This window comes from Hoplias malabaricus, chromosome 9 (assembly GCF_029633855.1).
Source record: "Hoplias malabaricus isolate fHopMal1 chromosome 9, fHopMal1.hap1, whole genome shotgun sequence".
Lineage (NCBI taxonomy): Eukaryota > Metazoa > Chordata > Actinopteri > Characiformes > Erythrinidae > Hoplias > Hoplias malabaricus.
This window is the reverse complement of record NC_089808.1, coordinates 5,333,488-5,357,603: the sequence shown is the minus strand read 5'-3', so window position 1 is coordinate 5,357,603 and position 24,116 is coordinate 5,333,488. Positions and strand designations below refer to the sequence as shown.

Here is a 24,116-nt window from a genome sequence, read left to right as displayed (position 1 = left end):
GTCTCCTGTGCTGAAACCAGAAAGGTTCATGTTTCCTCCAGTTTCCTTCAGACACAGCAGAGAGGTCACACACCCTGAGCAGCAGCACTGTTGTTGGAATTGTTGCAAATCTTCATAGGCGAAGTTGTGTATGCGGAATTCGGCTTTCACTGCCAATCTCATTGAAATCAGTTCATGAACACAAACACAGTGTGAACCCAGCTAGTGTACTACTTAAGTTTGTCGCATTTGCAGCAGTACAGGGGCATTGATATGACAGTGTGTGTTGTGCTGTTATGAGTGTATCAGTCATAGCAGTGTGGAGCTGTTTAAACCCAGTGTAAATGTATTGTTTACACTATATTGGTATTGTAGTTTTATTGGTAAAGCTACACTTTCCAGGCATTTAGACAGTTCTTGTCTCTTTGAACTGAGTAATTTCTAGTTATTTCATTTTCTGCTGTTTGTACATTTGGACTGTCAACCTCTTCATACAAATATGAAAACGTTCTACTCAGACTTTGTGTTTGCCATCTTTAAGCTCAGGCACTTGACTGACAAACCCCAAGCAGCACAAGCACCTGCTTTTATAACTCTACAAGTGCTCTCTCTATTTGTATGTATAATAATTGTTTTTTTTTATATAGCCATTCTTCAAGATCCACCTCAGCGAGGCGAGGCTCAGCATCATCATGGTGACCCCTTGACTCAGCCAGCATCAAAGGTTGTAACGTTTGGGCACACTACAGAGAGACTGCTGCTGATTTCTCTGTGTTGTCTCTTCTTTGTTTTGGTCCTCACCTTGGGAATACTCTGTGAGTCCAAACTGAAATATATCTAAATATTTTACAAACAATCTTAATGAATGGATTCTCACAGCAAATTTCTTTCTGAATAGTGTTGCTGACAGAATGTAAGACTCTTGCCAGTTCTTTTTCTTATTTAATTTATATTGATTATAAAGACTGTGGATCTTCTGTTTCTGTTCCAAAGATGCCCGTTGAAACACTTCGCATGAAGAAACTGTCCGCCAGCTAAGAGGTTTGTGTCATGAGCAACTGTGTGTGATAACAAGTACTACATTTTTCCAAATGTATCTCCTTTTATTATTGTCCTTTGTTTATGTTCCCAGCACAGACATGTTCAAGAAACATGAAGCAAGTTACTTTGAGGATGTAATTTAAATGTATAAACTTCAGCCAGAATTAAAGGTTTTTAACTATGAACAATAAATACTTTGTCTGTTGTACAGCTTAAATATGTATGAATGTGTAAAAACAAGGAAAAGCTGCTCTAGCCTTTTGGAAAGTCATTAGAGCATTATGAGAAATTATGTGCCTGTATTAAATTTTGTGCAGGATGTTGGTTGTGGCGGTTGTGGGTTCAAGTCCCACTCCAGGTGACTGTGATGACCCACCGCAACCCTGAACTGGATAAGCAGTTACAAATAATGAATGAATGTCCTGTAGTTCTACTCATTCATTCAGGAAAAAATTTACTTTTATGACTGTGATTTTAGTGGTGTAGTGGAAATATTATGCACACGTTGCGGTTGCATAAGCCCTACATAGCTGAGTGAATGATAATTAATTATTATTTGATTAATAATTAATTATTTAATTCATTTTGATAAGTTCCATGTTTGGGAGTCATTAAATAATATGTAGTGTCTTTACCTGTCCAATTTTAGCTTGGACAAGTAGACCATCTTCACCAGTGGCGATTGCTCTAAGACTGCAAGGGAAGCTCAGCTTCCCCTAAAATGTCAAAAAATAAGTGATCGAATATATACTGTTGTGTGTACATGTCATTGAATAAATATGCACTACAACACGGTTAACTTTTGTTCAGAATCAGCTTCTTATCACTGGTAAAGACGCGACTTTCCTCTCAATCATTTGCGCAGATTCACAGTGATTTAAACAGTGCGGACGCTGAGCATCCACAGAGTTCAATAGTGAAGCAGCAAAGTGCAGCAAAACGAGACGAGCCATTGGATAAATGCTGGGCTTTGTCCCGCCCATCGGACGCTCAGCGTCTCTGGGGGTCTATGGGGCAGTGGGCTGGCATCGGCTGGCCCGGACGCTCAGCTTCTCCATGATGATTGGATGCTCTGTCTGAGGCTGAATCCCTTTTTGACTGACAGCGAAATGAGTCAATCAGCGATCCTTTGGTCTAAAGATCCGTGCGAGCATTACATTTTCATTTTGTTCTGAGTTGAACCGGAGACTGTCTTAAACCTCTTAACAGCATTTTCTCTCTCACAGGCGGACACACTTCACATGGGCCAAGGCTGTTTAAGCAGCCTAGCTCTGCTGGCCATTGAGAGGACACTAGTCAAGTCCCTGGAAAAGACGCCTTGTTGGTACGACAGGGTCACAGATCATTTCCTTGAAAAGGAATGGAGGGTAGAATTTACGTATAAATAAACCGACACATTTTATGATGTAGGCTGAAATTCAGCTTCCCCTCCTTGAAAGACCAGCATCCGCCACTGATCTTCACATATTATACAGCAGAATTAGCTAGAATTAATTATTATTAATGAATTATGCTCATTGACCCACTGTAGGTTCTTGGCTCTGAAATTGAATCTGAACTAGAAGGAAAACCTTTCTTCCGTACAAGAAAAGTGCACACACAAATAACCAAGGATTGGTTTTATCACACAACTGGTTTATTAATATTAATATCAAATAATGAATATTGATTATACATTCATATAATGAAACTGATTACAGTGATAGATGAGGGAACAGGGAGATTAATACATGAGGGAATTTCTCTATGATAATTACCCTAAATTCTAGACAGACTATTGTTTATCCCAGCAAGCATTCAGCACCAACCTCCTGAGCAATGAAAGAAATGAAACCATGTGACCTTACGTATCCCGGGAGATACTGGAGATAGCTGGGATCATGTCGCTGACGTGCTGTGCTTTCCGGCGCGGGCTTTCTTCAACATTCAACATTCAACATTTACAGACCACCAGGGCCTTACTTAGAATTTCTGAAAGAATTCAGCGATTTTGCTACAAACCTAGCGGTGTGCAATCATAAAGTTATAATTGTAGGAGATTTCAATATCCATTTTGAGAAGGAAAGTGACCCACTAAAAAAGGCATTTACCTCAATCTTAGACTCTATTGGTATTACTCAAAATGTAACAGGGCCTACACACTACTGCAGCCACACTTTAGACTTAGTTCTGACACTAGGTCTTAACATTGACAAAATTAATATCTTACCGCAATCCTCAGCAATCTCCGATCATTACTTAATTTCATATGAGCTACGTTTTATCCATAATATATGTAAGAACCCTCGCTATTCTACAAGGCGTATAATAAAACCATCTACCGCCCTACAATTTATAGAAAACCTACCAGAACTATCGACCCCAGTTCCAACTCCATCAGACCCAATGGACCTAGATGTACTAACTGATTACCTAGAAAATACCTGTCGATCTACTTTAGAAAAGGTAGCACCACTTAAACATAAAAGTATAAGACAGAAAAAGCTCGCACCATGGTATAACGATAAGACCCGTACTTTAAAACAAACATTACGAAAACTAGAGCGGAAATGGCGATCAACCAAGCTTGAAGTGTTTCATTCTGCCTGGAAGGACAGCCTTATAGAGTATAGAAATGCCCTCACTAAAGCTCGCTCAGCATATCTGGCCTCGCTGATCTCCAATAATAAAAATAATCCGAGAGCACTGTTTAGTGTGTTTTCTAGAATTACAAAAAATCAAGCAGGTTCTGAACAACTAATTCCAGCAACTCTCACCAGTAAAGATTTTATGGACTTTTTTAATAATAAAATTGAGAATATTAGACAACAAACTCTAGCCACAGGATCAAATCCATCCTGGCTGCCACCCGATGTGAATGAAATAAAACATAATATAACTGTAAAAGAAAGACTTGAAACCTTTTACCCACTCCCACAATTAGAACTAGAGAAGATTATCACCTCCGCAAACTGTACAACTTGCACACTTGACGCAATTCCCACAAAGTTGCTCAAAGAAGTACTACCAGCTATTATTGATCCTCTTTTAACTATAGTAAACTCATCGCTTAGTCTGGGCCATGTACCCAAAGCTTTTAAACTAGCAGTTATTAAACCTATGATCAAGAAACCAAATCTTGATGCTAGTACACTGTCTAATTACAGGCCTATTTCTAATTTGCCATTTCTGTCTAAGATCTTAGAAAGAGCTGTGGCCCAACAACTTAGTTCATATCTACATAAGAATCATATATATGAAAAATTCCAATCTGGATTCAGGCAACATCATAGTACAGAGACAGCTCTAGTCAAGATAACAAATGATCTTCTTCTTGCCTCTGATCAAGGCCACGTATCCCTGTTGGTGCTTCTTGACCTAAGCGCAGCCTTCGATACAATAGACCACAATATTCTCATAGAAAGGTTAGAAAACATGGTTGGAATCACAGGGACAGCCCTATTATGGTTCAAATCTTACTTAACGGAACGTTATCAATTCGTAAAAGTAAACAATCTAACTTCAAATTATTCTAAAGTAAGATTTGGAATTCCACAAGGCTCTATTTTAGGACCATTATTATTTACATTATACATGTTACCGCTAGGCACAGTTATAAGAAACCATGACATTAACTTTCACTGTTACGCAGACGACACACAATTGTATATTTCAGCCAAGCCCGATGACAAACACAGATTAAAGAAAATAGAGGACTGTGTAAAAGACGTGAAAGGCTGGATGTTGCGTAACTTCCTCCTTCTAAGCAGCAACAAAACAGAGGTCCTGCTTTTGGGTCCAAAAGTGACAAGAAATAAATTATCAGATTTAATTTTAAATCTCGCTGACTTTCCAGTTAAACCTGGTTCAGCAGCAAAAAATCTTGGTGTCATAATTGACCCGGATTTATCATTTGATCAACACATAGGTAGTATCACTAGGACAGCTTTTTTACATCTTCGCAATATTGCTAAGATTAGAAATGCCTTATCCCTCCAGGACGCAGAAACATTAGTACATGCCTTTATTACTTCAAGGCTTGACTACTGTAACGCACTACTGTCAGGATGCACCAGCAGCAATTTAAGAAAACTTCAACTAGTTCAAAATGCTGCAGCTAGGGTCCTCACTAAAACTAGAAAATTTGAACATATCAGCCCAGTTTTATCATCACTTCATTGGCTGCCTGTTAAATTCCGCATTGACTACAAAATTTTGTTATTAACATATAAAGCTCTACATGGGCTTGCTCCTGAATATCTTCAAGATACAATTTCCTATTATGAGCCTCCACGTTCACTCAGATCACAGAATACTGGATTTTTAAATGTTCCCAGAATTCAGAAGGCCTCAGCTGGGGGAAGAGCCTTTTCTTATAAAGCCCCCCAACTCTGGAATGATCTTCCAAAAAATGTTCGGGACTCAGACACAGTCGCAATCTTCAAATGTAGGCTAAAAACTCATTTGTTTAGTTTATCATTTGGTAGCTAATGCTCCCCCATAGATAAAGGCGGCAGATCCGGGGGGTGCATGGACACAGGGAATTATAGTAAACTGAGACGCTGGTGCTGTCGTCCCGCCGCTTCTCGCGATCACTCAGGTTTGTTGACGGTGGAGCGGAGGGATGCCAGTGTTTCAGGATGCTCCCGTGTCTGTGTGTCCTCCTGGTTCTCTCCTTTTAGTTAATGCTGTCATAGTCAGATCTGCCGGAGTCATTAGCCACACTCTGGAAATTTTTATATTTTCTACTTTACAAACACAAAACAGTTCAAAACTAATTCCATCCCTTTACATCTTTCCGAGTAAACGACTGCCCACCTGTCTGTCTGGACACTGATGGATGACTGTCGAGATCCTCCTCCACGCTTCAGACCAGCTGCCCACGCTCCAGCAACCACCAAGTGCCTTGAAGCTGTCCCTACACTGAAGTTCTCATGGACTACTAACTATCATCACCAGTAGATTGACCAGAGGAGGATGGGTCACCCCTTGTGAGCCTTGGTTCCTCCCAAGGTTTCTTCCTCAGCTGGGGGAGTTTTTCCTTGCCACTGTCGCCCCTGGCTTGCTCACTTGAGGGTTTTACATTTGTCTTTACATTTCATGTCAAATCTTGTCTTACTGGAATTCTGTGAAGCTGCTTTGTGACAACATCAGTTGTGAAAAGCGCTATATAAATAAATTTGATTTGATTTGATTTCTGCCATGGGCCTTGTAGCGTTGCAGTCGCGGGCATTCGTTTTCTCCCCCTTTTCAGACACGGCGACCCATCCATCGTGGGGATTCTCTGTCATCTCTGATCTGCTGCCTTGTGGGAGACACGTCCATGCCGGTCTCTTTTGGACAGGTTTCTCTTCATCTCAGAAGGTCATTCTGAGGGTGTGTGTGGCCGTCTTCATCACTGCTTTTCTGGAAGCTTTGTCATCACTTTGGGGGTCAGAGGTCTGAGGTCCTCTCATGCTCTGGCTGGCACTGAATTTTGCTAGAGTTAAACTACAGTCCTTTCTAGAACTATTGTTTCTACTAGAGATACAATTAAAATAAAACTTCTGTTCTGTCTGGACCCTGCTTGAGGGGTCCAAGACTATTTACGAAAGCCATGAGTGTCCGACGCCTACAGAGGATCCTGCAGAGTCATTTCAAAACCTGAATCATTTTCCTCATTTTTCTCTTTTTTTAAAAGAGAAAAAGTGTGAAGTGAAGCGAAGGTGTGTGAAAAGAAGACGCCAAAAATCCGAAGCCTGAAGAGTAGCCTGAAAAAAAGTCTTTTTCATTTGGCGCCACTGGCTTTTACCAGAATTTTGAAAGCCCGCCTTTAATACCGGATTGGTCCTCAAGGTTGAAGATTGGATAGGATTGGAGCCTCTCTTGTTCCTGATTGGCTGTTTCCTGTACCTTGGTAGTGTCATCACATAAAATTTATGACCCTTGACAAGACAAAGACTTGAAGACCATCCCTTTTTGAATGAATATCCCAGGATTCTGAATCATACTTTGCAATATAAAAGATTATATGTTAACACAAAGTAATATCATTAAGACAACCATGTTTCATAATTATTAAGCAAATACATGTGGCTACCTTGGTTCTACATAAGTTCATATACAAAAGAAATGAATTTAAACAAATGTAAATTAATCCCACCCATTTTGATTGTGCGAATGGAATTAATTTCAAACAACTGTGCCCATAGGCAACTTCTTCATCTGGTAAATTAAGGAATGTGATTGTTTTTTTAATGATCTTTCAAAATGTGTGAGAAGACAGTTTTAATCAAGGTTGAGTCTGTGTGTCTCTCTGCATTCTGCATTTGAGAAAAGTTGCATGATCCTCCGAGACCCTGTGTCGTAAACCTTCCTAAAATGTCCTATAGTGTCAATTTTATGAGTCATAACACAGACCTTCAGGCACAAATTTGGGGCCAGTTCTTGCTGAAAAGCTTATCTCAAATTCCAAATCTTGGCTTGGTGTGGCTTTGGGATGTCTCTGAAAATCAGCTAAAGTTTGAGTATTTAAAATCACATCTCAGAAAGTAAAATTTCTTATTGGAAATTAATACACATTCATCATATCACACTACAGTGGAACACAGCAACATTTTTACCAGGGCACCAAAGACTGGTAAACAAATAATGATATTTATGTACTACACCAGACTGAACTCTTTCTGCTCTTCTCCAAAGCAGTCATCAGGTTGTGCTCAGATTTCTATGTTAATAGTTTCATTGGTTATAGTCTGTCGTTTATGGTTGTGGATTGTTCCTTATCTAGTCCTGTTCTCCTCTGATCACCATTTTATAGTGTCTATTCTTGTCTTGTTACTAAAGTGTTTTGTTGTTTATACTCAGTTGTATACACTGAGTATACTGTTTAATGCATTGGTTTTTCTCAGTTTTATATCGTTCTCTTTTATGTGTTTATGATTATAGCTATTTCCCAATTTTTCATTAGTGTGTGTATATATTAAAATGAGAATTTTCTTTAATCTGAGCCTCACTTTCATTAACTTCATTAACATGTTGGTCCAGAATTTCCAGACAAAGAATATCACATTGCTGTTCATTTTTCTGCATCTGTTTGCACTTCTTGAACTTATTGATGTGAAATCTTCATTTTTCAGGGAATCAGGCGACTATTACACAGCTCCAGAAAAAACAGGAAGAACTTAACAGAACCCTTCAAGGTCAGATCTTCATCTTTACCTTTGAGTAAGATTTTAATAATAAACAGGAATACTGAGAGTTTAATGAGGGATTTACGTTTTTTACTCATTCATTTTTGTTTTTCAACCACAAAACACACACAGGCAAATATATATATATATCAGCCGCAATTTCTCTAAGACTGCAAGGGAAGCTCCGCTAAAATGTAAAAAAATAAGTGATCAAATATATACTGTTGTGTGTACATGTCATTGAATAAATATGCACTAAATAAATATGCACGCGCTCAACTTTTGTTCAGAATCAGCTTCTTATCACTGGTAAAGACATGGCTTTCCTCTCAATCATTCCCGCAGCTTCACAGTGATTTAAACAGTGAGGACACTGAGCGTCCACAGAGTTCAATAGCGAAACAGCGAAGTGCAGAGAAAAGAGACGAATCATTGGATAAATGCTGGGCTTTGTCCCGCCCATCGGACGCTCAGCGTCTCTGGAGGTCTATGGGGCAGTGGGCTGGCCTCGGCTGGCCCGGACGCTCAGCTTCTGCATGATGATTGGATGATCTGTCTGAGGCTGAATCTCTTTTTGATTGACAGTGAAATGAGCGATGTTAGTGTCTATTAAAAAATATAATCACAAAACACAGACTGGGACTTATTTGACCACCAGGATCTGGAAACATTTACAGTAACAGTACTGGACTACATCAAGTTCTGTATTGGACATATGACAAAGTCCTATACAGGGCTACTTGAGCTGACCTGAATGGAGAAATAAAAAAAGTTAGCAATAAACCATGGTAGGTGTGGTAGGCCCTAAAAAACATCACAAACTACAAAAGTGGTGATGTAGTAACAGGGGACGTGAGCATATCATTGGCAGAAAAACTCAACTTGCTTAAAAACTTCCTATCCAACCGGCCCCAAACTGTGAGTCTTGGCACCTACCTTTCCTCCACCCGCACACTGAGCACTGGCTCACCACATACTGTGTGCTAAGCCCCCTTTTGTGCTACCTCTACACCTACGACTGCAGTCCAGCCCACAAAAACAACACCACCATCAAATTTGCAGACGATTCAACAGTGATTGGACTAATCTCAAAGTGGGACGAGGCACCTTACAGAGAGGAGGTCCAGAAGTTAAGTACTTGGTGCTCAGAAAACAACCTGGCACTGAACATCACAAAAACAAAGGAGATTATAGTGGAATTAAGGAAGCATAAAACTGGCCTGTCCCCCCTCCATATCAATGATGAGTGTGTGGAGAGAGTCCACACATTCAGGTTCCTCTTGATCTCTGCTGATCTCTCCTGGACAGAAAACACCACAACTGTCATCAAGAAAGTTCAACAGAGATTACAATTCCTGAGGGTCCTCAGGAAGAACAACCTGGACAAAAGACTGCTGCTGACCTTGTATCGCTCGTCCATTGAGAGTCTCCTAACAAACTGTATCTCAGTATGGTACAGGAGTTGCACTGAGGTAGACAAGGGGAGTCTTCACAAGGTAATCAAGGCAGCAGAGAGGATTGTTGGCTGCCCTCTCCTCTCCCTGATGGACATCTACACCTCCCTCTGCCTCTGCAGATCTCAGAACATCACCAAGGACAGCTCACACCCCGGTTCTCAACTGTTTGAACTGTTGCCCTCTGGCAGACGCTACAGGTGTATCACAACCAGAATAAACAGATTAAGGAACAGTTTCTTTCCCAGTGCTTTAACCTTTTTGAACTCTCAAATGTACCCACTCTGACTTCCTTTTTCACTAATAATATAAAAATAATGAGAAATATATTTAATACCACCACTGCTGCTGCTACTGTTTTTTATTTTATTTTCTTCAGTGTGCAATATTCATATTCATCACTTGAACACCACTGTGCCACTCGAACATCACTGTAATACTCACCTCTGAGCAATATATTTTCTATTTCTATATTTATATTACATGTACACTTTGATATTTTTGGTGAGCTATGTCTTAGAGCCTTTTATTTTCTAACGTTATATATTTGCCTTCCACTAAAAAGGAATAACTCCCCAATCTCATTGTACATTCTGTATAATGACAAAGATCAACTTTGTTAAATCTTAGTGTATTTTTTATTTTTATTTTAGAAATAATTTGTTGAGTAAAGGTTTCAGGGAGAACTTTAGCAATGGACAGACCAGCTTTAATAAGGAAAAAATATTAGCACTACATAGCAGCTCATGCCTTAAACAGAGAGAGAAAGGGAATTAATATTCTATACATATTTCAGCATAAATAGTATGTAATTTTATATTTTAAATTTAACAGTAGCTGTAAATCATCTAATTCTTAATTAAATATTTGTTGTCATTAATCTGACCCTCACTTGTGTTAACATGTTGATCCTGACTTTCCAGACAAAGAAAATCACATTGTGCAGCTTCAGACAGAAAAGAAAACACTGCAGAGTAATGTCACAGGTGGGAACTTCTACTACAGTTAAATAATTAATAAAAATGGGAATTGTAGTCGTGGACTTTCATAAAGTTTATTCAAGATAATCTGAGTGAGAAACCCATTTGTTTATATTCTATATTTTTCTGCATCTGTTTGTACTTCTTGAACTTATTGATGTGAAATACTCACTTTTCAGGGAATCAGGCGACTATTACACAGCTCCAGAAAACCCTTCAAGGTCAGATCTTCATCTTTACCTTTCAGTAAGATTTTAGTAATAAACGGGAATATTGAGAGTTTAATGAGGGATTTATGTTGTTTACTCATTCATTTTTGTTTTTCAACCACAAACCACACACTGATAAAGAAGAATTGTGTTCACTTACAGTGTGAGTAGTTTCACAATCTGATTTACTGATGTGCCATATAGAAGAGAGTGCAGAAAATGGTTTTGAACAACATCAATTAATCACCAATTTTTCTTAAATTAATCACAGTTATTTACATGGTCCCTTTTTAAGAGTGAATATTTAAATGTAAAATTAAATAATTCATATAAGATCAAGGGTGGCATGGTGGAGCAGAAGGTAGTGTCTGGTTCAAGCCCCGCTCCTGGTGACTGTCTGTGAGGAGTTTGGTGTGCTTTCCTCTTGGGGTTCCTCTGGGTGCTCCGGTTTCCTCCCACAGTACAAAAACACACTTTGTTACATGGATGCACGACTCTGTGTGTGTCGCCCTGTGAAGGACTGGCGCCCCCTCCAGGACCCACCGCGACCCTGAACTGGATTAGCAGTTACAAATAATGAATGAATGTTCTGTAGTTCTATTCATTCATCCAGGAGAAAATGTACTTTTATGACTGTGATTTTAGTGGAACACAGCAACATTTTACAGGGGCACCAATGCTGTTAAACAATTGATGATATTTCTGTACTACGCCAGACCGAACTCTATCTGCTGTTCTCCAAAGCAGTCATCAAGGTGTTAAAAGGCTTTAACCTACACTTTATTTCAATACTGAACTAACAATAGTGTTTCAGAGAATCCTCTGCTCCCATCACACCATGCATCTAATGAGCTCATTACCAACCCTTTCTGAAGTTGAACTGTGTGTGATGGGGTGAGGAGAAAACTACAACATGCAGGGCAGTGGCCCATCGGGACCAGAACTGAGAACCACTAGGTTACCTATGACCCAGCCCACGCCTTTTGTCTTCATTGGTGTCATTGGTCTTGGTTTCTTCGTCCTGAGCAGGTTGTGCTCAGTTTTCTATGTTAATGGTTTCATTGGTTATAGCCTGTCGTTTACGGTTGTGGATTGTTCCTTAAGTTATCTAGTCCTGTTCTTCTCTAATCACCATTTTATAGTGTCTATTCTTGTCTTGTTACTACAGTGTTTTGTTGTTTAGTATACACTCAGTATACTGTTTAATGCATTGGGGGTTTTCAGTTTTATATTATTCTCTATTATGTCTTTATGATTATAGCTATTTCCCAGTTTTTCATTAGTGTGTGTATATATTAAAATTATGATTTTCTTTAATCTGATCCTCACTGTCATTAACATGTTGATCCTGACTTTTCAGAAAAAGAAAACAACATTGTGCAGCTTCAAATAGAAAAGGAAACCCTGGAGAGTGATGTCACAGGTGAGAACTTCGACTACAGTTAAATAATTTATAAAAATGGGAATTGTAGTCATGGACTTCCATAAAGTTTATTCAAGATAATCTGAGTGAGAAACCTGTTTTTTTCTATTCTTTATTTTTCTGCATCGTTTGTACTTCTTGAACTTATTGATGTGAAATCCTCACTTTTCAGGGAATCAGGCGACTATTACACAGCTCCAGAAAACACAGGAAGAACTTAACAGAACCCTTCAAGGTTAGATCTTCATCTTTACCTTTCAGTAAGATTTTAATAATAAATGGGAATATTGAGAGTTTAATGAGGGATTTATGTTTTTTACTCATTCATTTTTGTTTTTCTACCACAAACCAGACACAGATAAAGAAAAATTGTGTTCACTTACAGTGAGAACAGTTTCACAATCTGATTTACTGATGTGCCATATAGAAGAGAGTGCAGAATATATATATATATATATATATATATATATATATATATATATATATATATATATATATATATAATGTCATTTTTTCTGATCCTAGGAACAATCCTATTGTTCACAACAAAAAATATTGACTAGTAATATCACAGGTGAAATGTAAAATATTTTCTACAAGAGTTAACAATTAAATACAAATGGGAATTGTAGTCAGTGATGTGTAGATTTGGACTTGTATAACAGGACAAACATAATCTGAGTGAGAAACCCATTCAAGGTCAGATCTTCACCTTTTCTGTAAGATTTTAATAATAAACAACAGACAAATTGAATGTATAAAGAGGGATTTGCCTTATTATTTAATTATTTTTTACATGTTAATATTCATTTAATTACATTTAACCACAAGAAAACTCAGGTAAATATGAATTTCAGAAATTGTGTTCAGTCTCGCAGGTGATTTGCTGAGCTCTCAATGTTAAAGATAAAAAACCTGTCTGTGTCATGTAGAATAGGGCTGAAAATGGTTTTAGACTCCACCAAGGACAGTGCATGGTCTGATCAACATTAGCATCTCTATGAGGTTGTGAAGTATCCCTGTTGTGTAATTTTATTCAGGCTGATTACGATCATAGGGTGTGAGTCATTGTGACTGTATTTTGATTTTAAAAACAGGACACTGGAGACACATGAGCTTCTTTTTTGTGTGTTTGAGGTTCTGGTTGGGGAGCTTTAGTAGGCTTAAGCTTTAAGGCTGTGGTGGTGTGTATGTGAGTGTGTGTGTGTGTGTGAGGATCAGGTGGGGTAAAATATTATGAAACTATATAAATTAACTTTTACACATTTACTTATTTACTGAGATTAATAAATAGCATTCAAGCCTCTACCATATCATCATCTTTTTTAACTTTCTTTTTAAAGTAAAGTACAAAAACATTACTTTTACTCAATTTTATATGTTTTTCCTTTTTCATGCTAATATAAAAAAATATGAATGAATACATCAATAAAATGAAGTCAGGTAAAGTATGATTTGTATTTATTTACATTTACATTTGCATTTAATTCATTTAAAGCTGTAGTCAGTCGACTCTGGTGGGAAGCAGTTTAACCAATAGTTGATGTAGTTACATGTAGATCAAAGCCAAAGCTTTCAGACATACATGGTAACCAACGTCTATAACATTTGTATCAACAACCTACCAGCCTACAAGTTGATGTCCTGCCTACCGTGTTTCCCCGATAGTAAGACACCCCCGATGGGTTTTAGGGGGGTCGGCTAATGTAAGACGTACCCCGAAAGTAAGACATAGTAAACTGTACGTTGGAAAAATATAAGCCATAGTATCGGTACCTTTTGCTGCATTAACTGCGGGATGCGGACGGTTAGAGCGGGATGCGGACGGATCTGGAGCGGAATGAGCGGAGGGATGTGGAGGCCGCGGGAGCAGCAGTAATGTTGTCCGTGGTCCAACACGCAGCCTCAGTGCCCTCATGTGCAGCCGCTGGTGGCCTCTCTGATCATGGTATAAATCTGTTTTATATTCCAGTATAACATATTCAAACTGTTCGTTCTTACCGTTTTTCATTGTTTTACATGTTATACATGGAAATACCGTCATGATAAGGATGTAACAAGACATTCTTGGCACTTGCTTTTATAAAACTGTTTTATGGTGAATACCATACTGTTCAGGTTGTTAATAAATGTTAATTTTATGGTTAAAACAAAAATCGACATTTTTTACCAATATAAGACATACCCCGAAAGTAAGACATAGTGGGACTTTTGGGGGTAAAAAGAATGTATGACACTGTCTTACTTTCGGGGAAACACGGTATTACACATGGTACACAGATACCTACGACAGGGAGGTGTGATTGGGCACCACACCATGGATCTCTCAGTACGCCACTTTCTTCAGTGCGACACAAAATCTATTTCCAAGGTGAACAAGGAGCTGAATCTCAGCGATCATAAAAAAATACTGTATTACTACAAGAGTTAACCATTAAATACAAATGGGAATTGTAGTCAGTGATGTGTAGATTTGGACTTGTATAACAGGACAAACATAATCTGAGTGAGAAACCCATTCAAGGTCAGATCCTCACCTTTTCTGTAAGACTTTCTTCAGTGCGACACAAAATCTTTTTCCAAGGTGAACAAGGAGCTGAATCTCAGCGATCATAAAAAAATACTGTATTGTATTTTACTCAATTATAAATACAGTTGATTATCGTGAGGCAAACTGTGATTTATTGGGCTCCCAACCTCTGAGCGGTGAGGCATAACGTGAAGCCCAAACAGCTGGGTGCCGAGTGGGACAGCAGAAGCAGTGGCAGCAATGACAAATGTGGCACACGATGGCAAATGGAGAGCAGGAATGACATGAATAATGTAGTGCCTTTTAACTGTCCAATTTCAGCTTGGACAAGGAGGCCATCATGGTGAATGACATTACATTTAATATAGCTGGATTATTCATTCATTTATTCATTCATTCATTCATTCATTATCTGTAACCCTTATCCAGTTCAGGGTGTGGAGGGGGTGCCAGTTCTTCACAGGCCAGTTTAAACCAGGCATGATGACCAATGCCTTGGAGGCCTGATTGGTTCTGAGTGACTAGGGGTGGGAAATCCTTTCCCTTGTTCTAATTCTGATTGGAGTCTAATTCAGTCTTTTAGACTAGAACCTCCCTGAAGTGGTGACATCACATAATTTACGACATATAATTTACAAGAAGATAAAGACCTTAGGAGTGAATGGCCAAAATGGTTACATCCCTGTGACCAGGCTAAGTCCCAAAAAGTAAAATTTTCTTATGAGAGAAATTAAAGCACATTCATCTCACACTACAATAAAGTGACAATGGCGCTCAGTGGTGTCATAGTGGCACAGTAGCCCCAAATAACACATGATGGGAGACTGTGACTAGTGATCAGTTCACTGAGCCTAGGAAAGAGACACAAAGCGTTGGGGACTGGGAAGGGCTCCCAGCATGCCTTGCAGCTCCCCCTAGGACTTGTTAGGGGGTGATTTTGGGATTAATCTGTTGATGATGATGTTGTTTATGTGTTGTGTGTGTTTGGGATTGGTGTGTAGGGATATGTATAGTTTTTGGGGGCTCACCATCAGCCAGAAGGGTGTCTAGCCCCTGGACCTCTCTATGCACCAAGTCCAAATGCTGCAAGTTGTTTCCTTTCTGAACTGTTGCCCTTTTAGGACACTTAATATTGTTTGCAATATATCTGTGTCTTAAATGCAACATCTATGATTCTGTGGAAACTCTGTTCTCACATTTGTTTATATTCAGAAGCTCTGCATCTTTTAAGGTCCAGTGGTTTGTTTGAGGCTAAAATATACAACCCTTTGTATGTGGCTTAATTTTTTAAGTGTTTTATTAACTTTGAATTACCAAAAAAACTCATTTGTAACTTGAGTTGTTTAGATTTGCAGCACCTTCAGTTACTTTCATGCAGTTAGCACTCAGTTCAATCTACAGCAAAAATCAGTCAATATTACCCACCTATGGAGAAGAAATACAGCAATATCCTCAGCTTGGTTCATGCTTTTCAACATATAGAGGTCTACAATACTTGTCTAAAAACCTCCAGATGGTGTTATTCTGCTGTGAGCAGAGAGAGAGAAAGCCTAGCATACTGAACCAAGACTTAAAAAAAAACTATTTACAGACACTGGGGCTTTGCAAAGCGATTAGCTCCATCTTTCAAACAAATGGCCAGTGTTTCCTCTCATTTGTCTCTGGTCATGGAGATTTGTTGAAGGAAGCTGAACTTTGTTAAATTTTCAGGTTAAAATCTAACATTATCTCTGTTCACTTTGTTATGTCATGGCTGAAGGACACTGTTTGTGTCCACTATTGTGTGTATTGGCAACCCGGTGTGTTTGGACTGTAATGTGATTGGACAGAGGGTGAGATCTCAGACTTAAACTCAAGATAGCGCTCCACTCCAGAATGGGCGCTTCTCAGAGAGAATATACTGGCTCCAGCACTGCTATCAGAGACACCATGGTGTGTTCCGCAAAGCAGGATTTCTCAGTTTAGCCAGATAACTTTAGCTCAAGGTCAAGCGTGTCCAATAAGAACCGGGCTGAGGTTAGTTAATTTGGGCTTAAGTTAGCTTAATCTCAGATGATACACCCTGGTCATGTTATGATTGAGTACAGTATATAGGCTGTGTTACAGATTGCTCCTTTAACTGTGTCAGTCTGTCCTCATTCTGTAGTGTGATTAATTTAACCATCATGATATTCTGTCTTTTTCAGATAAAGAGAATGAAATTAAGAAGCTTGAGGCAGAAAAGCAAAAGCTGTGTGAAAAATCAAGTGAGATACATTTTTATCAATATTGAAATTTAAAAAAAAAAAGTCAGATTTACTGCTAAAAAATAAAATAAAAAAACGGAAATTGCATTACTGGAAAACAGACTGTGTTTTCACTACAGCCGCTAGTTTTCAGTTGCTTAGCAACAAAAGCAGGAACGAGTACGGGAAGTACACCCAACACAGCAGAAGAATACATTAGTATGATACAAACATTCAAAGAAATGCTTCTGCATCTAGAATGCCTTTTCATGAACAGTAAGGTCAATTACGTCAATATGAGGAACAATGGTGTGCATCGGCAGAGCAATGACTGAACAATAATTTTGAATTTGAATTAATGTTTGTTCAGAAAAGCTCTAATGTTTGTAGACTGGGATAGGTCAAGTTTTCCACTCAGGGTGTTCTTCACCATATTCATTAGACTGCTCTAATCTCTCTAGGGACCTTACTTCTATAATCTAACTACAAATGTGCAATGTTCAGCACTTTGCCTCCTCCAAAGGTCTCCTCCTGGGTCATGTCCTGAGTACATCATTTAATAAGCACTTTAAGGTCACAAGTCTAAGCACAATATGTTCTACACTTCAATCAGCCTTACTAGTAATAATCATTAAAGAAGTATATTGGGTTATCATCATCATTACTGTGTTCATTTGCGTTTTCCAACATTCTCTCTCAAAATGTTAACAAATGTTCTCTGCTCTGAAAGTGGGTGATGATTGCTGTGCTAGGGGCTGGAAATACTTCAGTGGGAAGTGCTACTACTTTCCTACTGATAAAAAGACATGGACTGCCAGTAGAGATGCTTGTGTGGCTGCCGGAGGAGACTTGGTGATTGTCAGCAGTACAGAATTGCAGGTATGATACTCAAATATAAACGTGACTTATTCCATAACGCTCACTGATAGATTGGGTGGAGATTAAGCCGCATTAAGTTCCTATTGCTTCAAATGTTTACAAGTTTTAAATAAGGCCCACTGCTTACAGTAGCTTTTATTAATATATTAAAGATAAGGAGAGCACGGTGGCGCAGCAGGTAGGTGTCGTAGGGGAAAACTGTACACAGTAATATATTACAGAAATGTAATATATTCAGTGGTCTGGAACCCTGCAGAAGCACCACAGAGCAGGTATGATTTGGGTGGTAGCTCAATCTCAGCGCTGCAGTGACACTGACATGGTGGTGGTGTGTTAGTGTGAAAAACTTATTTGAAAAACAACTGGTGCATTATGAAGTGAAAAACAATGGAAACAGTGAGATTTTGGGCAGCTGAAACCTTCAAACACGCAGGAATGGGAAGATATTTCACCTTTAAATCTACAGAGACTGGTCTCCTTAGTTCCTTATATATTTACAGAGTGTGTTTAAAAGAATAGTTGATGCAACACAGTGGTAAACATGCCCCTGTCCAAACTTTTGGAAGGTGTTGCTGGGCAAATATTAAAAAAAAAAAAAACATTAAACTTTCTTAGTGTCAACATATAAATTACTGTTTTTGTACTAATTGTATAATAAATATTTAAATGATTGGCTCATTATTGATTTTGTTTTTATTTACATTTTATAAAGCATCACAATTGCTTTGGAAATGGGATTTATAACAGAATAAAATCAAGTTTTAATCAAATAAAGCAATAAAGTCTGTGTAATAGTTATAAAGATGAGTCATGTTAATGGGTGACATCATCAAGGAATTGATCCAACAGTGTTAGCCATTGTTTGTGTTGTAAAACACTCGGTTCAACTCAGTGTTTGTTAATGAGCTGATCAGGTTTGACTGATCAGGTGTGTTAGAGCAGAGAAATACAAGAATGCACAATGACAGAGTTCCTCCAGGTTTAGTTTGATTGAGAAACATTAATGTAGTATAATGGTGTTCTCAGTGTTGTCTTCACACAGAGGAAAGTTATATGAATTCAGCTGAAATTTGCTGTTAAAAATAAAGTTTACATTTTTTGTTGACGGTGTAGTTAATCAGACACTGAAGCTCTTTCTGCTGGAGCTGTCTAATGTTTACTGTACAGTTCACTTAGCAGGGTGTTTGTGTTTGTAGGATTTTGTGAACAGGAGGATTTTACCTTTTATTACTGGATACCATTATTACTGGGTTGGTCTGACTGATGCTGTGAAGGAGGGAGACTGGCGATGGATAGATGGAACACCACTCAGTACTACATCACGGTAAGTCCATTTCAGACTCAGCTGTAAAATACCACACACGTGATTTCTGAGCTATATCTACTGTAGATTACAGCTCTAGCTCTGATTTAGTAAAAATATCTTTTTAATATATTTTTAAAAATGCCACATTGTGACAAATAATGATTTATTTTTCTTGTTTTCCAGGATGTGGTCTTCAGACCAGCCTGATAACTGGAAGGGAGAAAGAGGTGAACATCCTGAAGGAGAGGACTGTGCTGCAATGGCCCTACGTAGTACGTCATATTTTTTATTCGACAAATTCTGTGATGACCGTTTTAATCGCGTCTGTGAGGCAAAAACACAAATAAAATAAACAAATTACAATTATGACAGAAATGAGAGGGCTCTAAAAATATATGCTCCTTATACTTTTTATGTTCATTTTTAGTGTTTCCTTTGTAGGGGAATGTGGGGAATTTGTGGGGTTCTTTTACTTTTTATTCATTCATTTTATTTTTGTTAATTGAGCCTGAAGTAGGAAAGGCAAGGAAGGTGAGCTCAGAAAGACTTGGGCTGGAGTTCTGGGCAGCTGCTGCTGGGACAAAAGCTGAAGTCAGGGTCATTGATTGAAAAGGAGGGTTTGGGATGGCGGTGGTGTGTGAAAAAATCAAATCAATAAATTATTACTAAATCTGTTTAGTTCATGACAACATTGGGATCTTAATATCAGAGGATGACGGATATATAAAGTTTTAACATTTATTTCATCCCTTGATATTAAGAACCTAGTGTTGTCATAAGCTAAAGTGATTTAATAATAATAATTTTTATTAGATATTTTTGTCACAGTATACAGCCCTTAAATATCTTTATGAATATGAAGTGTTATTATCTGTTTACTAACATTTTCAGAAATAACGAGGCACTGACACAGTTTTCTCTGGATCTCTCCTCCAGTGAAAATGAAATGTTAAAATTAAATCTTGTTAAATTGGTTTTCTTCAAAACCTTGTTGCTTCTGTCTGGATTTACATTAAATTATAAGAATGAAATGAGAATGAAAGAATGAAACATGAACACAAGATGCTGTGAGATTATTGATTGTCATACTCTTCTTATTTTTTGTGTAGCTCTTATATATCATTACATGTGTGTAATTACATAAACGAGAAAATGCGGTCCCATGTTATATTAAGTGCCTTTAATTACTGTGTAGTTATACAGGAACAGCATATGCAACAACATTGTAACAACTGATGAATTAGTGCCTGTTACAGATGGATTACAGTAGCAAAGCTTATGGAATTACATATGTTTATCAACTTTACTTTTGCCTTTTGTAACTACACAAGTGGATCTTCATAGTTGTAACAGCATATTCTCTGTACACAGTTATTAGAGACAATATAAAGTGGGACAAGAAGATGAAGATGGTTGTCTATAAATGACAAATACATGGAATAAACAGAAACGCAGGGTTGGGTGCTATGATTAACTTATGATATATCCATAGCAAATAAACTGAATGAACTATAAAACTAAGTCAATGTCTCTGATTAACCTGGGCTACACTACCAACCTGAAAGGGTGAGACTAACATCATCTCCTCTGTGACAATAAGCCAGCCATGCTTCTTTCCAAGCTGCAGTTAAACAACACCACTGGACAGTTAGCAGATGTCATGCCTAGCATCATGTTTACTGATGAGAGAGAGTTAGGGCCATCATACCCACAAAGAGAGTGAGACCAGTTTTCTATCTGACTCCCAGTCTCAGAAAGCTGATGCATGACTTGGAATCAAACCAACGATCACACAGTGACAGGGCAAACGCAATAAGTAACCTGTGTTTACAAGATATCTATTCCCACACCTAACACATGTCTCACTAATTATGACACCATTTCTGTGTCGTAGTAAGCTGTGGCCAGGACTATCGCCCAGCACGGCAAATATATATAGAAAGAGATTCAGCCAGTTCTGGTTTTGAAGTGTATAAACCGTGCTCTACATTAAGATTTTGCTGTCTTTAGGACTGTTTTTGTAGGGCCTGGACTGTCCTGTAGATGGCACTGTAAGTCAATGACCTTTCAGCCCAGAAACAGTTTACATATAGTACATTAATATAGGAATCGTTTCTCTTTTTATGCTCAGGAACCAGACAGTTCAGTAGTGAATGGTAGGTTCTGGCCACAAGGTTGATAACCACTTCCTTGTGTTCAGGTCAGTGTAGCCTGCAGCTCAGGTATTCCAGCTGAGAGATTGGAAGTGGCTTTCCTCTGTGGTCTACCCAAAGCTTTCCTTGTGGGATTTCAAGTGCCAGGTTTTACATATTCTCAAATGGATTACTTGGGTTACTCTATAAAGTGAGATATCTCAGAATATTCATTCATTCATTATCTGTAACCCTTAACCAGTTCAGGGTTGCGGTGGGTCCAGAGCCTACCTGGAATCACTGGGCACACCAGTCTTTCACAGGGCAACACACACTCACACATTCACTCACACACTCACACCTACGAACACTTTTGAGTCACCAATCCATCTACCAACCTGTTTTTGGACCATGGGAGAAAACTGGAGCACCCGGAGGAAACCCACACAGACACAGGGAGAACACACCACACTCCTCACAGACAGTCACCCAGAGTTGGACTCAAACCCACAACCTCCAGGTCCCTGGAGCTGTGTGACTGCGACGCATCCTGCTGCACCACAATGCCAATCTCAGAATACAATAAAATTTATTATTATTGTTGTTGTTGTTGTTGTTATACATTATATTTATATAGCACTTTTCAACTCAAAAACTTTTACAATAATCAATCCTTAGTAAACACTGATACACATATAAAAACGGAGCAATGCAGTATACAGAACATTAACAAACAGTACAAAACAACACTTGATGAATAAACTGTCTCCTTCTGTTTCTGTGAACATGCAAAAAAATGGATATAGAGATATTGGGCTCCTATAATTACCTGGGTTTTCACCTTCTGACTAGACTCAGGTCTTTTAGACTCAGTTTTTACAATCTGCTGGCATCAGTCTAATTTTATGGAGTGGCTCGCTGCGGCAAGCTACTACTGACAAGAAGAGACTCAGTAAGCTGAGCAAGAAGTCCTGTTCTGTCCTGGGATGTTCTCTTCACACAGTGGTGGTGGTGGGAGCTGGAGTTAGGAGAATGATGACTGTAATCCATGTTGAAGAATATGTCCCACCCCATTCATCACATTAAGAGAGCACTGAACAGCTCCATTAGTAACAGTAGATACAGTAAATAACAGTAGTAGTGAAAGATACAGCAGGTCTTTCCTTATTGCTGCTGTCAGACTCTGAAAAAAGCCTGCTCTCAGTAGTCTACAATCACCAAATCTGACAAAACAGCCATGCATTATCACTGTTGACTGTTTAGTTCAGTGTATACAAATTGTGAAATGGTGTATCCTTTAATTGTATATACAAATATATTTTTATATTTTGACTTTTAACACTAGTGTATACTCTCAATACTTCTGTAGAATCGTCTTTGCTGCTGTAACTGACATTTTGCTGTGGGGCTAATTGAGGATTATTTAATCAATCAATTTATCAAACTTTATTTACCTTTTGACTCTTTCATAGCCCTGTCTGTAGTACCTTTGTATGGAATTTAACAAATGAGTTTTTAATAAATTGGATTTGGGAATGCAGCTGACAGAAAACAATAAGTATTTTATCTGTGAAGCTAACTAGATTATTGTTGTACTGTCACTTTAAGAAACATTTAGCTGAACTTTGGCTGTACAAAACGGTTCATTTGGTTAAGTCTTCAAAACATTTTCAGAGGTGCTTCCAGAGCATAGCAGGAAACTGATACTGATATGACTGTTCTGGTTGTGATCGAAATTTCTGCAAAACTTAAACTGTGTACTGTGTACTTTTGCACTGTGCAGGCAATACCCTGTCATACTTTTTTTTAATATATAGAACTCTCTGAAGGTTTAGTTCTAATTAATAATAAAGTTAGTTCTAGTTAATAATAAAGATGTCATAAATTATGGAATACTTTACATATAGTATATATATTTATTCATATAATTTTAATTGCATAAATACAAATGTCTAAATATATGATGAAAGAAATACAGAAATATTCTTAGTTACGTAGATTACAAACAGTGATGAGTTTTTCAGATACTTTACTGGTATTGCTTGTTATTTCAGTTGTTTATCAGATTCGTCTTCTGTTACTGCAATCACATGTATTTTCTTTTCATCCAAAGGTGCTTCCTGAGTCTCATTTGACAATTTTCAATTTCAATAATCTCACCTTAAAATAAGTCTGAACTAATAATGTTCAAATGTAAATTGTCTTCTTTGGACACTGAAACATTTGGTTTCAAATGCAAAAATATTGACTTTGTTGACTGTCTTTTATTCAGCAAAACGTTTATTTATTCACTTATATGCTGATTTTGTATATGACGGCAACAACATAATATTAAAAATATTGGTTCTTTAGGTTCTGAGGAGACCAACTTTTGAAATTCTGAAAGATAAATGTTTTCCCACTGTTGCTTGCTGCAGGATTTTGGCTGCTCGTCAGTTCAAGGTCTTCTTTGTCATAGTTTTTACTTTTGTCTTCACTGTGTGACAGGTCAGGAGTGCAGGTAGGCCAGTTTCACACTGACTGTTTTACTACAATGTCTTTCTGTTGCAATATGTGCCAAATAGAATATGGCAGTGTTGCAAGGCCTTTCCGTGGAAAAAAAGATCATCTGGTTGGCAGTGAAGGCAGCAGTGAAGGCAGCAGCATTTTTGGTGCTTGGTGTTTTCCACTTTGCATGGTGTAATGTGAGTGGACAGTGTGTGTGAGAATTGTTACTGAGCACTGATTTCCACTACAGAATCAATTAGAATCAAAGTCTTTAAAGTAACAGTAACAGTAATTAATAGATTTCTCCAGATTCTCTTAAT

General features: G+C 38.1%; 1 protein-coding gene across 1 annotated transcript; it reads left to right on the top strand.

The window, feature by feature from the left end:
• Positions 1-14,055: 14,055 nt before the first annotated feature.
• Positions 14,056-19,657, top strand: LOC136707249 (asialoglycoprotein receptor 2-like). Its single transcript, XM_066681211.1, has 5 exons — positions 14,056-14,185; positions 16,954-17,013; positions 17,723-17,871; positions 19,068-19,195; positions 19,361-19,657. The coding sequence occupies exons 1-5, from the start codon at positions 14,056-14,058 to the stop codon at positions 19,527-19,529; spliced, it is 636 nt and encodes a 211-aa protein (XP_066537308.1). The 3' UTR covers positions 19,530-19,657.
• Positions 19,658-24,116: the final 4,459 nt, after the last annotated feature.

Coding starts and splice junctions, on each gene's coding strand:
- LOC136707249 (XM_066681211.1), top strand. CDS start 14,056: ATGCGGACGGATCTGGAGCGGAATGAGCGGAGGGATGTGGAGGCCGCG. Junction 17,014..17,722: donor AAAGCTGTGTGAAAAATCAA/GTGAGATACATT, acceptor CTGCTCTGAAAG/TGGGTGATGATTGCTGTGCT. Junction 19,196..19,360: donor CCACTCAGTACTACATCACG/GTAAGTCCATTT, acceptor CTTGTTTTCCAG/GATGTGGTCTTCAGACCAGC.